This window comes from Tubulanus polymorphus, chromosome 7, assembly GCF_964204645.1.
Source record: "Tubulanus polymorphus chromosome 7, tnTubPoly1.2, whole genome shotgun sequence".
Classification (NCBI taxonomy): domain Eukaryota; kingdom Metazoa; phylum Nemertea; class Palaeonemertea; order Tubulaniformes; family Tubulanidae; genus Tubulanus; species Tubulanus polymorphus.
The window spans coordinates 12,691,543-12,706,334 of NC_134031.1; the positions used below are offsets into that span (position 1 = coordinate 12,691,543).

A 14,792-nucleotide genomic window follows, 5' to 3' on the forward strand; every position below is an offset into this window, starting at 1 on the left:
ATCAATAGGCCCTATTCCCATTGGTACAATTGTATAATGCGTACAGCTGTTCCGTACACTTATCAGTCAAGATTGGAGAAATCAGTATACCAACCTACGTACAGCTAAATGTACAGGCCTAGAATGATTTCTGGTATACAAGCCGTGACCACATGAACGTTTTGGATCTAGGTTTGATTATTAATGTCAGCAGGTCAGAGAAGGCCTGTTAAATTTAGAGTTAAATTTAATCACATGGGTCAAATCATTTAGCCTTTCTGTGTGTGAATACTTCACTGTATTGTTTTGATGATATTGAGTGAATAGTGCATAGACTGAATTAGACTTCTAGTCCTGACCAAATCCTATCCATGTAACGGTACCAGTTATAGTAACATTAGTGTAGGGCCGACGAGAGGGAATTTGTGTTTGTAGTACGTAGGCATGGTAGGCTTATCGTATTCACTTAATACTTAATACCTAAAACGCTGTTGTTACCCGTACGAGACTGTACGGTGATTTCCACAGGTTAGCCGTATAGGCCTATGAGTACATTGATGCTCTGACTTGCAATATTGGGATTCGAACCAAACCCACTCAGGTATAATACACTACCATACAGTGATACAGTAGTGTGAGTCACACGCTATGTAAAGCCTAATGTATTAAGCGCTGCTATGAGCGCGCATATATGAATACATCGATTTAAATGAAGCAGTGTCAAAATGAAAGAAGTTTTTTTCATTAAATAACTTTATTTATCATGAATAATTATTCAAACTGTTATAGCAGTGAGAAGATGAACACTGTTTTTTTTGTCTGGTAGAATCAATATTTCTTGTGACCTGAAAATACTTAGTAGAAAGCTGTACTCGGCGTATAAGTCGAGGTCAATAATTTAGTGGTAAAATCAAGGATCAAAAACTCGACTTATACGCCGGTTTTTACGGTATTCTTATCGATTAAACGATTGTTCGAACAAAAAACCTTTCGTTTGGACAAAAAAAGTTTGTTGGAGCAGACACAACGTCGTTGTAATGAATTTTTTCAAATCGAACGGAATATTATTGGCTCGAACAAAAATTTTTTTGCTCTGACGAAAAAAGTTTTGAGCGAAAAGTCTTTTGAGCGAAAAAAGAGGTTTCTAGGGCACCGCAGTAACTTCAGGCCGGACGTAGGTCAGACTTGCGTGGGCCCAAGTGTGGGCGCAAGTCGGTTGCGACACGATTGTCAGCGACTGTGTGCGACTAGTTTCTGCCAGTTGCAAAAGCGCGTAGGTCGCTTGCCACAGGCATGTCACGTCGCGTCGCAGAAGGTAGAAGGATGATGAAAAAACTCAAATGAAAAGTCTGGCTTATAAAGCTGTCTGCTCAGAAGAAATTTAAAAAAAAACTTCATTTCTGCCTATAAAATTGATAGTTGTGTTTGATCATTGCAAGTCAAAACCAGTAAATCACTAATTAACATGCATTTTGATAAACCTGATTCCTCCTTTACAGTGAACTTAGCTTTTACCTCGTAGAGGCTACTAGCCTATGTAGGCCTATGTATATGCCTAGGCCTAAAATCCGGACAGATTGGTCGTAGGCCTATTGAATTTCAACCCTAAACATATACATATTATACACTTAATTCGACAGAGATAGGTCTCTGGGGTATTCAATTCGTAAAATCGATATACGCTTCACATTGTGTCGCAAGTGTGGGCGCAAGTCGGGTGCGACACGATTTTCAGCAACTGTGTGCGACTAGTTTCTGCCAGTTGCAAGAGCGCGTAGGTCGTTTGCCACAGTCGTGTTGCGTCGCGTCACAGAAAGTAGAACATGTGCGACTCCTTGACGCAATCGTCACTGGCGTTCGCAGTGACATGAAAATACCAGTTTCATCAATGATGAAAAAACTCAAGGGGAAAGTCTGGCTTATAAAGCTATCTGCTAAGACGAATTTTTTTTTAAATCTTCATTTTGCCAATAAAATTAATAATTGTGATTGATTATTGCAAGTCAGAACCAGTTAATCACTAATTAACATGCATTTTTATAAATCTGATTCCTCCTTTACAGTGAACTTCGCTTTAACCTCATAGAGGCTACTAGTCTATGTTGGCCTATGTATGCGTAGGCCTAAAATCCGGACAGATTGGTTGTAGGCCTATTGAATTTCAACCCTCCTAAGCATCATATAGACCTTATTCAACGGTGATAGGTCTCTGGATTATTCAATTTGTAAAATCGATATCATTTACGGATTATGAAGAAAGAAATATTTTGTGCATCGTAGCAATCTTGCCGGAATTTTATTTCAAATTTTGTTTTGAAATTCAATCCAATGAGTACATTAATAAACGCAACAATTATACTGTGTTTGTTTGAGACAGTAAAGCTCAGTACCGGTAGGCCTAAAGCCTCAAGGTCCCGTACAACTCGATAAACACTTCAAGCGACACAGCAAACAATCTTCTTGAGTGTGTTCTATACTTGTATTTAGTAAATACCTTGATAAATACAATGATCGGTATGTACTGTAGGAAATATAGAGTATTGATTAATGGTTGAAGCCTGCGGCCGAAAGGAAATAATATATTCTTTTATTTTGATACCTCATGGACACAACAGCTTTTCTCCGCTACATCTCTTCGGCGTGTTTAGTTTAGGCCTACAACTCCCCGGTACTCTAATGATTTATCCTAGTAAATACACGGTAAATTTGGTAAAGAAAAATAGGTATTTTTAACTAACTATTTGAAGCCCTCGGCCATATCACTGATAGTAATAAATTTATTTGTACTTGATTTGATTGTGATGATGAGGAGAAACTCACAGCTGATCCCCGGAATGACGATGAAGAGACACACGTCGATTCGTCGATGTTTACAGCTCGACAGAGCTTTTAAATTCTGGAGCAGTAAATTTCCTATGTATTGGTGATATGATTTGATGAGGAAAATGGGTAATTGTTAAAAATTACTGTTTGAAAAATGCGGCTGAATGTGAAGTCTTGCAGCAATAAATTTGTTTATTTACACTTGAATTGATATACGAAGTGACGTGCAGCCTCCTGTGGATTTCGGGATGACGACTCAGAAAAACATGACGCCTCATTGAATGGGGCCAAATTTTCGATGTTTACGGCCCGACAGTGCTTTTGTAACGTTGATTCATGGTAATACACGAGTATTTGTAGATCTCCTTGCGCATTTGATCCATAATTTCGTTAATACTACTGGTAGGTTAGTCTACTTTTATGCATCAATTTGTTAAGTGAGGAATTTGCATTCAGAAATAAACAACGATTTTTAGAAAAAGTTTTTTTTTTGTTTTCATTTATTAGTGACAATTTACATATTGTTCATATGTTTGAACTATAACAACTTTGAAAACGACCTTAACAACGTATATTCAATGAACATTAATTTACTTTAATCACAAAGAGGGAATTATAGGTAACAAAATTATTGCATTGTCAGGATTCGAACACAATGTGGCATCGACATCTTTGAAGCGATTAAGGTAATGTTGAGTTCATCTGCCAAACGGAAGATGGTACAAAATGGTGGCGATAGATGAAACAAAAACAGGAAATGACGGATCGGGACTTATATCAGTCCGATTACGTGATTTGCGAAAACAAAATTGCGGCTTTTTGAATCGCTCATATATGAATCAGATAGCGAGAATTGACGTTTCCGGACTAATGTGAGTTCGAATCCGTGATTTAAGGTTGAGTTAACGCTCAAGGTCATCCGGTAAATTTTAGGCTTTTTGGGGTGCACTTCAATGGATGACGATTCTTTGGGTTATTCTTGTCGCTGTTTAGACCCGGTAATTATGCGGGATTAATTCATTATATATTACTATTCGCAAATTCGAAATGGTCAGGCGCTGAGTTATATTTCTGACAGAATTACGTTTATAAGCTGTTGGTAGTTCAATCTGAGAGGAGTTACATTTTATGAAAAATTTTTGGCTGGAAAGTGGAAAATTTATAATAATAATAATAATCAACAGAATTACAGAGGGTTTCTGCGAAAGCAGCAGAAACCCTAATAAACAAACCACACAAAGCGTCTTAATGACATTATATGCGTGGTACATAAAAAGTACTGATGTCCTTTGTTTTGTGCTTTCATAGTTCCGTTGGGAGTTGCATGAACTAATCTTACCCGTTGGTGTGTGGCACTTATGTGTATGAGTACTTATACCATGTTTTTGATGTGATCCAGTTTTGAAACTGAACTAAACCACGTGTACTCAATAAACCTTAATTGATTTCAACATGCATTCATGAAGCATTTTGATTATATCACATCGATCACTAAAGATCTTGATTTGCTCTATTAAGAACTCAATCTTAATCTGATAAGTTGACATGCTGAACAAAATAACAGAGATAAGAATATGTCAATGTTAAGTCGATAAAAGACATAAAATGTTTTATTGAAAATTTTCAATACAAAAATATGTATGTTGTAGATCGCCGATAAAGCACTATTATCAATATCATTATAAATCAAATTCATTCTGCTCCTGGGCCGCTGTTGATACTAGATTTTAAGGACTTCTAAGTCCATATTACAAAAAACAATGATGGGCAACAAACCTAGTGAAAGTTTATGTAGCTGAATAAACCATCAACCTACCTTAAATGCACATAAATCCAATTAACTGGATGGTAACTATTGAACCTGCATGAATTTGTAATCCAAAGTAGTTTTTGATGAATGTAGTAACTCAAAACATTTGACAAGTTGCCTCATCGAAACATAGTTCAAGTGAACAAAAATGACGGATGTGGTTGTGTTCTTTTGGGAAATTATTGATTCATACTTGGGGGCTGATGCCAATGATTGATTTATTTGCAGATTTTTTTCTTATTTCAAATTTGATAGATGCAAATCATTCAAATATACATGTTCTAATTGATAATAATTTAGGATCGAAGAATAGATAATTTCATTTAATCAATTCATTCTGTATTTGACATCCCAAAATGAAACTAAATTCAAATCAAATCAATAATGTCGGCAAAAATTGGTACCTTTCATTTTTAGCATCTTTTCGACGTCTATGACGTCATGCCATAATGGATTGAAAGTCGTTGTTTAACTGATTTTCAACAACAGTTACAAAATAACTTTCACAATTTGATGAATATTTCCCCGAAACCAGATAGATTGTGCCATCAATCCTGCCGCAGGCTGTCAGGGAAAGCGCTGTGGAAGAGCTATATTGCAGGAATGGGTGAATAATATATATCAAGTAATGTAGTCTTCTATATAATTTCATTAAAATCATTAACTGAACTCATTTTGGTGTAAATACACCAATAGTTGGTGCCCGATTACTATATAAATGGAGTGAATTTAATGATATGGTTGCCAGAGCTAAGGCCCTTACTGCAGAACTGAGCATATCATAAAAATCATTCATTTAAGCATTATCAATTCTCCAAATCATTTGGAGCTGAATTTTCAAAAAGTGCCTCCTTAAAATTGATATGAGCTTTTTCGTGAATTTCTGAATGCAAAAATTTTGGTTTTAAAAAGCCAATCAGAAAGCAAAGACTCCTCTATGATTTGCTTAGCCCCAGAAATCAGGTGTTCACGTGAACCCACAGTATAGTCTACTATTTTACTGCCACGTTTTATTTAAAGATTTACAATTGAATTTCAACTTCAATTTATGGGAAACCTTTAGATTTGGTTTTTGGGGGGAATTTACTTGCACTACAGAAAATATCCGACAATCATGCCAAGTCCCGGAAAAATAGAAGTTTTTCTCAATTCGGATGGGTGCTAATTAGCCATGTGCTCAAACTGCAAACTCACTCAAATTTTATTCTGCAAAAAAATCAAATCCAATTCAATGTTACTTTATTGAACAGATATAACGTCAACCTAATATTTTTTTTCATCAACCTCTATTTTTTGATTCAGAAAATATCAGAAAATCCAAATTTAATTCTATTCAGCATTCAAATCAATAAGACCTCTTGTTTAACTATGGCTGCCCATCGAGTGCACAATCTCAGGAAGTCGCTCGAAGATGCGAAGCACATTGTGTACTCATTACAAAAATCATATGTAAACATCGCAGTTTTTACTTTTCATTGAACAAGCCGATATTGCTGATATTTTGGTCTGAACTCATATATATGATTGTCAAGTTCAATGGAGCAAAATTACGATTAAGTAACATGTTTGGAACTTAAATGTTCAATCAGGATCAATTCTGATGAATATGAAACGGAAAATAGGCAATTGATTGACAGGATGATAAAACAAGAAAAAGGTCAGTTTTTGGCATCAATCCAACATGCCAAAAATAATGTATGTTTTGGAGTTAGAAATATGCTGATGCTGGTTGCTAAACACATTATCCAGGTTGCTCAGGGTCATAGTGTAATTGGTTTAATCTTGAATCGAGAGATATGAACTTTCAAGAAATTTTTTTCTGCGTGAATGTAAATTGTGCAATGAAAAGTGTGGTTCTATCACTCACATTTTTGGTTTACCTTTGTCAGCGATATGATGTTGGCATTGAGCCAATTCATGTAAAATCGCGGTACGTTTTTTTATGTGAGCATTTGTTTCATTGGTTCTCGGCTTAAAAGACGCATAATCGATGCGATTGAAGACATGGCGAACCTCCGTCGATGACATGGTCAACTGAGTTAAAATTCTACGAAAAACTGTTTTTGGCGGGAAAATTCTTAGCTCTCGCGTATAAAATTGCAATGACCTCGATTGGGGGGGCGTTGTCTCTACGAACAAATGGGATTGTTTTTTGGATATACGGGGAATTCCGGCGCTACTAAAATTATGGGAAAGCCATAGAATGGTGTACGTTTCATTGGACTAGGTGCCGTATACGTGCCGATTTCAAATGCTCATTGCTGGTGAGGATGTAATTATTTCACTCATCTGCCATAGGTATTGCACAGGGGTTTGGCGATGGGCTTGGATTTTATTTCCGGGTTGTTGATAATCTCGCGAGAATGGCGCTAAATATGAACTGCGAATAAATTCAAAATATCACGGAAATACCTTGTGTTTATATTGTTTATTTATCCGCTATAAAGTTCTGATAAACAATTGGTCGTTAAGAATCATTATCAGACGGTCGTCATGCTTTACTATATAAAATCACAAGGGATGAAACGCCAGGCCTCCGCTGTACTTAAATTTTCAGCCAGAAAGTTGGGACAGTCACGTGACATTCTGATGACGTCATCGCATTTAAAACTTCAACACGAAAAGTTAACATATTCACAGACCGATATCAATTGTCAGATTATGATTCATATGAAATAAATAACTTACAAGGAATAAATTATGACGAAATATATAATTCATAGTAAAAAAATGCATTTGAATGTAAGTTATTCTCAAATATTTTTCGTATCATAGTTTCCATCTTATATGCTTCAGGTTCGCGTTCAGTCAAATAAGAAGCGTTAAGTCACGTGACTGTCCCAACGTTCTGGCTGGCACAACTCTGAAGGCGTTTCATCCCTTGTTCTTTTATATAGTAGCGTGACGACCGTCTGATAATGATTCTTAACGACCAATTGTTTATCGAAACTTTATAGCGGATAAATAAACAATATAAACACAAGGTATTTCCGTGATATTTTGAATTTATTCGCAATTCATATTTAGCGCCATTCTCGCGAGATTATCAACAACCCGGAAATAAAATCCAAGCCCATCGCCAAACCCCTGTGAGGTATTGTTTCATTTTAATACCCGGTGATTGTTTTGATTGACATTGAGGTGTAAGCGAATATTCACTTACACGAGGCCTCCACATGCACGCGGAGTGCTACACCACACACACACACACGCACACAAGCTCGTACAGTACACTACGGTGATGCTGTAACGCGTGAACGTTTGATATGAAAATAGGCTGAATAATCATAGCAGAAGATGAGCGCTGTGTTTTCTGTTCGATAGAATTTGTAATAAATTGTAATACCTTGTGACCTGAAAATACTAAGCAGCAAACTAAAAGGTCTGTCGAGGTCTGAATATTGTAGTGGTAAATTCCAGGACTTAAAACGATCTAATAGCCGATTTCTTCTGTACCACCGATATTTTAGCTTCCGTGGCCAACATTGGAAGAGGTTTCCAAGACCCAATATTCAGCCACCCTCTGATATGTGATGAATTTTAGGCCATCCCAAAATAATGGTCTGTTTGCCGTAACCCGACCAACCTGACTTCAGAGGTACCGAGTGAAAACTTTTTTCTAGGATTCATTGAAATAAATTTTATTTTTGATAAAAACAGCCGACCGACTATGAGCTACGTATGTTTGAATTCTAGTGTGCATGGTGTGAAAACATGCCTTGACATGTGGCCTAGTTTAAGTTTCCAGGAAACTGGCAGTGTTCCAATAAGCTGCCATTCATTCTAATAGTGACTAAAGTGACTGAATAGCTGGTAACGTGAAAGCGCGCACATATTCAATGTACCGTTTCATTTTTAAGACAGAGATGACGCTCTGGACGAAGTTATAATTTTAGAATAATTCTTGAAATCTACGCTATTAGACAAATTTCCTGTGCGCAACGTAGATGATTTTTTGCGATATTGTTTCCATGTAAAAAAGCCCAAAGGTGAAAAATTTGTTTTTTTTTGCCCAAAAATGTTGCAAAAAAAAAATTCTACCTACCTACCGACTCATCCTGAAAAGTTGAGTCGGTGTTGCAGCAAACAGACAATTATTTTGGGATGGCCTTATTTGAATATTTTTTCATATTATATTAAACATATTTTTTTGAAAATATAAAATAGTTTCCCTGCCGTGCCTACCTGTACCCTACAAACTTTTAGACGTGGACCGCAAACAAATGTATATCTTTGGTCTTATTTGACTACAAAATAATTCTTTAGGAAAGATAAAATACAATATAAACTGTGGATCTTTGAAGTCACGAATTAAAAAGATTTTTCAAGCAATGCCCTTACTCCAAACAACCTCTAGCTTTCAAGGTAAACCACACTTTGCCCATGGGCTATTTATTTACTGTACCACAGTATAATCTAGCAATGCTTCAAGGCCTATGGGCCTCTTGTTATACAAATTAGGTAGCCTAGTTATACGAATTAACCGACGACAAATTAAGCATGGTTGACCGTATTTAGAAACGATTGTTTTTACATAGTAGCTGAAATAGGCCTGCCTTTTTTGGGAAAGATGGCTCATCGGTATTATGAAAATTCTATATGAAAATGTTAGACACTGGTGACTGCATACCACGCAGCAAAGCTGTGTTATGAAAGTCACAGGTGACCGTGTATCACGTAACAAAAGGGTCTGAGTAGAGGAAATTTTTCTGCTGATTATCAGGTTCTGTTCAATACGTACATGACAATACCCAACTACCAAAAAACGTCATCATTTAGAATTAAAATATGGAAAATATTACTGCCTACCATATTATGTATGATAATCAGATTGGATCATTTGCTGAGTGTACTTACGAACGAATCGCAGGCAATTGGGTCGCATCTGAGGGTGACCTTATTTAGGCATTATATCAGTACCCAGGAAGAAAGACACTCTAAATATTTGGATGGATATATAAAAAGCTGTGGGTACTGGAGTGTGTAATGGGTAGTGTAGTGTGATCTGTGTGCATTTGTGGCCAGCACACAGATCACATTGTTCAATGGGGTTTGGTCCAGGACTCGCAAGATTTTCAACAACACGGAAGTAACGTGTAATACATGATGACTTGAATTGCATGACTACCTACCACCCCTCATTATTGTTGGAAAACTAAACGTTCGGCACTGACTAAAAATTGGTAATAACATTTTAGAAATGGCCAGAATTTTAACTTAGGTTCTATCTCATTTTTATTTTACAATTGCGATTGGTATAATTTTTTTTTAAACGGCCGTTAAGGCTTCATGTTTCGTCTGCAATTCACTGCAAATAGTTACTCAACTACGCACATTTCAGTGTTTTTGCCAGCTGTACCCTCAATCGGCACCGTTTGTGACTAGCTTCACTGCGGAATTATCATTAATTAACATCGCCATATCACATCATCGACTTATATTGTGCCTTAAAACCCTAACAGCCGAAATAATATAAATGCACACACGATTTCTATCATTGAAAATTGAGAGAGTGGCCATGTTTGTGTTTGCTGCTTCGCGTAAATCCCGCGCGGTGGCGCAACCGCGCGGAGTGCGGCCGATACGTCTAGGCCTATTTTGTAACCGCTGCCAATTGCAAATTTTTAGCTCATGACATGGTCTTTGACTGACAGCTTTTAGGGCCATTGGTTTTGGCGTATGTTTACGAGGGGTGTTGAATTGCGGAATAGTGTGCAGTGAAATGATAAATGATTGATCAATTAAATTGAATTGACAGGAATGAGTTCCATGTCTGACCAAACATGGACAAAATATTGATTTTTATGTTAATTTATAAGAACTTAATCTTGGTTATTTTAGATCATGGATGATATAAAGGCTGGAATTCAATATGTTTTCCAAACACAGAATGACCTAACTTTGGCAGTATCAGGCACAGGTATGCATTTTAAACGGAATTTAGTATGATTATGTTTTTGTCCAAACTCTTACTGGAGGCCCGCAGTAGGCTGAGCCTATTACTATACAAATGGAGTATATTCAAACATGGTTTCCAGAGGAATGGGCCTTTGACTGTGGAACTGAGCATATATATATATATATATACATATATATATATATATAAGTCAGTCATTAAAGCATTGTTTTATGTGATTATGATTAGATGTGTACGTTTCTTTTATTGGAAAAATGAACGACATCTAGCTATGAGAGTTAATGAGCAAATGCCATGGGAAGTTTTGAAGACGCTTCAATGTCATGTCTTGATATTTGGGTTACACATGTATCTACCCTGACACATCTTCAGCCCAAAAACTGGCCATGTTAGAATCAAGGTAGCCGACTGACAGCCATTGTTGTTCGCCAAAATCAGCACTTTTTACACATTTTTGAAGTTTTTGAGCAAAATTTTGTAGACGCTTTGAACAATTGCCTTCATGTTTCGTATATATTTGAATCCCCCAAGGACCCATCTGCATTAGAAAAATTGGGTCGATCGGACTCAAGATGGCCGTCCTATGACCTTTTTAGTGCCCAAATTCTGGGTCCTGTAGCTTCCTACTGGATTGCCATTTCTCATTATGGGGTCAATGACCATATAGGGATCGTCCCTAGTATAAACCGTTCACCGAAAAACACCCGTAGTATCTCTACTGTCATGGATATAGTCCCATAATGCTGTATCGATATAGAACCGATGATCCGATAAAAAGTTGTCTGTAACGCGTCATTTGCCTATATCCATGATCCAAGCTATGTATAAAATAGCCTGTTGTACCTAAGGTCCCAAAATCATGATGAATTATGTTAAGTTTTGTGGCGCATGAAGGCTCACCATATCAGTGAGTTGTCTATATCGGTTTTACTCAGCAATGAAGTGTTATCACCATCGCTATCCTCACAGGTGCTCACGCACTGATACATTCGTGAGTAGTTCATAGATTGCTGCGTGGTTTACGCTGACACGGAGAGTATCGACAGGGTGGTCTCTGCTGTGTTTGTCAGTCGCTAGCCCGGATTTTATTTCTTGAAAGCACTGTGAGTGAGGGATTTTCTTCATGCAATGAAAACTACCAGTAATGCCAGCCGGTATCACATATCTGGCAAACTACGCCATTCAATGCTGCGCTGTATTCTCGGGGACTACCCCGAATGAGTTTATCATGCAGTACATTTCTTTGTTTTAATTTGGATTTTTATCGGAGTGTATATTAACGTTTCTTGTGGATGTAATATTGTTTAATAATGCTAAATATAATTCTCTTGTAAATTAATCAGCCTGATATTGATATGTGAAATGGGGCATCAACATCGATGAGTTGTTTGTATTAATTGGATTAGGTAATTAGTTGTGCTCAAAAGTAATATCAGTGTCACAAACATGTCAGTGTCAAAACATGTCAGCAGTACTCATACAGTAGTACTCTCTCCATTATATATAAACAAAAATAATGTTAAGCACACAGTTTTCTAGTTGGAGTTGTAAAATAGAAGTTGAAAATAAATCATCTAAATTCAAGATCATGACGTTATTTCAATGATGAGAAAAGGACAAGATATTCACGTCATGACAAGTTACTACATGTAGTAGACTAGAGACAGCAGTGCTGTATACACACAGCGAGACAAGCGGCTGCGTCCTGCCTCATATAAACACAGGCCGACTCAGATTGACTGGCGTAAAATGAACTGTTCGGTGCGCGGTAGTTGAAAAAAGATGTAATGAGATATTCAGGGTTTCCGTGATCGTAAATAAATGTCCATTCTCTTTATTGGGGAAAAAATTGTACAAGCGTATCTATGCCAAGTCGAGCACATCAGGCGTCAAGCCCAAAGGAGTATTTTTAGAGCCATTTTAAGTGAGTAATTGTATATATCTTGTTTCATACCAAAGGTCGAAGGGTTGAGCTCGTAAAAAATAAGAATAAATTCTCGCACACTCGAATTTATTTTTATTATTTACTCACTCACCCTCTCAACCTTTGATATGAAACAAGATATATACAATTACTCTAATAATTCCATATATATGAATAACATATAAATGAATAACATATATAAATGAATAACTTCTAAAATCAATTTTGATAAAAGATATGTTATTTAAATGGAGAGTAAACAAATACACAGTGAATTCTTAAAAAAGACACCGCAAATTTAAAATCTGTTCTTTATAATATCTTTTATCACTGAATGATTGATTACATGTATCACATTTGTATTTCTTTTTCATTCTTTAATTCATCTAATTTTGTTTCTAATATATCATCTTTATATTCTAATTTCAATTTATTTTCTAAATGTGTTCTAGTTTTATTATGCCTTGCTTTTTGAGATTTATCTATATTGATTTTTCATGTTGGCCAGTAGTACTTCTTATTTGCTTCCATTTATTATATAATTTTTTATTAAAATTAATTTTTTTTATTCGAAATCTATTTCATGGTGCCCTTTTTTGGCGAACTGTAGGTTTGCCTATGCAAACGGTCTGATGAAGCAGTTTTCATTGAAAATGAATAGAGTACCGGTGTGTCAACAAGGCACAAACATTGGCTGTTGAACCGATTGTGTTGAATTTTGGTTTCATGGTTTTGCTTAATGAGTTCTCGAGCCCACAAAAATTTCATAGTGATCGAGTTCTTTTTAGGGCACTTATTCTTGAAAAACACTCAAAAACCCTGCTTTTTAGCACTTAGTAATGGCACGTTTTTATATATGACGATTTGCATGCTTGAAATTGAAATATATAAAAGTTCAATCCTTCCTGGAAGTGTCGCCGTTTTTAGTTCGACTGATCTCAATGTACTTTTCGACCTACAGGCCCTCACTTTATAAACCCCCTAAATGTCCTCGCTTCTATTTATTTCAGTTGACCTTGTAACCTGAGCTACAATGAATGTGATTGGCTGTTAGTGGGATATACGGGAAATTCCGGGAATTTCAGCATCTCTGATATAATTGGGAAAGCCTAATGTGAAACCCAAGACAAAATGGCGAACATTTTATTCGATTAGGTATCGTACGTTTGCTTATAATTTGTTTGTTGACACGAATATAAGCGAGTAGGCTATTCAATTCAGTTGCAATTCTGAACTAGCAAGTATGACAATACCTATGACAGGGTTCGTAGTGGGTCTTCCAATCATAGCCGGTATTTTTTTATTTCTAGAAAAAAAAGTCCGTATATGTTTGTATATTTTTGACATTTTGTGGATGGATGTATTCTGACTTGTGAAATTACGGCCAATCTAGTACTGCGTCGCTAGTACATTTGTATATACCCGCGTCAGCAGTCAGCCACGTGCGTGCGAATATAGGTTACAGTATATGGCTGTGGGTGTTAGTAATCACCTGAGTGAGTCTATATATAGCACAGTGACTCAGCAATGATAGTATACACAGAACTCTAACACATCTGCAGGCGCATATATTGTCAGCCTCATACATCTTCAATCCAAATTAATTTATATTTAGTATAATATTTTTGACAATATATGCACTAAATGATTTAATGGTGAGCCACAGGGCCATTGGACCTTTATCATTCTTACCCTTTATATATGAAATAGAAATCACCTGAACATAATTCTTCAAGATCTTCACTTGGTAATCTATGAAATCTATCTGGTAAATATGTTCTGAATTTATATTTATTTCCTTTTAATCCTTTATATTCTAAGTGAATAACTAATTAATCTCCATATTTATTAGTAATTGTTTCAATATTTGTAATTAAATATTTCTTATGAATTGTTAATTCATTTAACGTCTTAAATTTATAATCTACAGATTTTACATTTGTGGTATCTTTAATTCTATTTAAGAATTCACTGTGTATTTGTTTAATCTCCATTTAAATAACATATTTTTTATTAAAATTGATTTTAGAAGTTATTCATTTATATATGTTTTTCATTTATATGTTATTCATATATATGGAATTATTAGAGTAATTGTATATATCTTGTTTCATATCAAAGGTTGAAGGGGTGAGTGAGTAAAAGATAAAAATAAATTCGAGCATGCGAGAATTTATTTTAATTTTTTATGGAAATGTCCGTAATGGTTAAAAGTAACCCTGGAAACGTAAATTTGTTTTCACTAATAAAACTCATATCTCCTCATGCATTGTCTTCAACCATATGAACCTTAGGGTCCTCTTGTTGCAATTTGTGATGGGCATTCTTTGAAAAGGGAT

General features: G+C 35.9%; 1 protein-coding gene across 5 annotated transcripts in view; it reads left to right on the forward strand.

Moving 5' to 3' along the window:
- The window catches only part of LOC141909362 (alanine--glyoxylate aminotransferase-like), a 172,198-nt gene that overhangs the window by 28,385 nt on the left and 129,021 nt on the right, over nt 1-14,792 (forward strand). For 4 of the 5 annotated variants that reach the window (XM_074799807.1, XM_074799806.1, XM_074799808.1 and 1 more), the window contains exon 2: nt 10,454-10,532. The exons of the other annotated variant lie outside the window; for it this stretch is intronic. In XM_074799807.1, coding sequence (XP_074655908.1) covers nt 10,457-10,532 — 76 coding nt within the window. In that variant the 5' untranslated portion in view covers nt 10,454-10,456. The remainder of the gene's footprint in view (nt 1-10,453; nt 10,533-14,792) is intronic. 5 annotated transcript variants of the gene reach the window in all.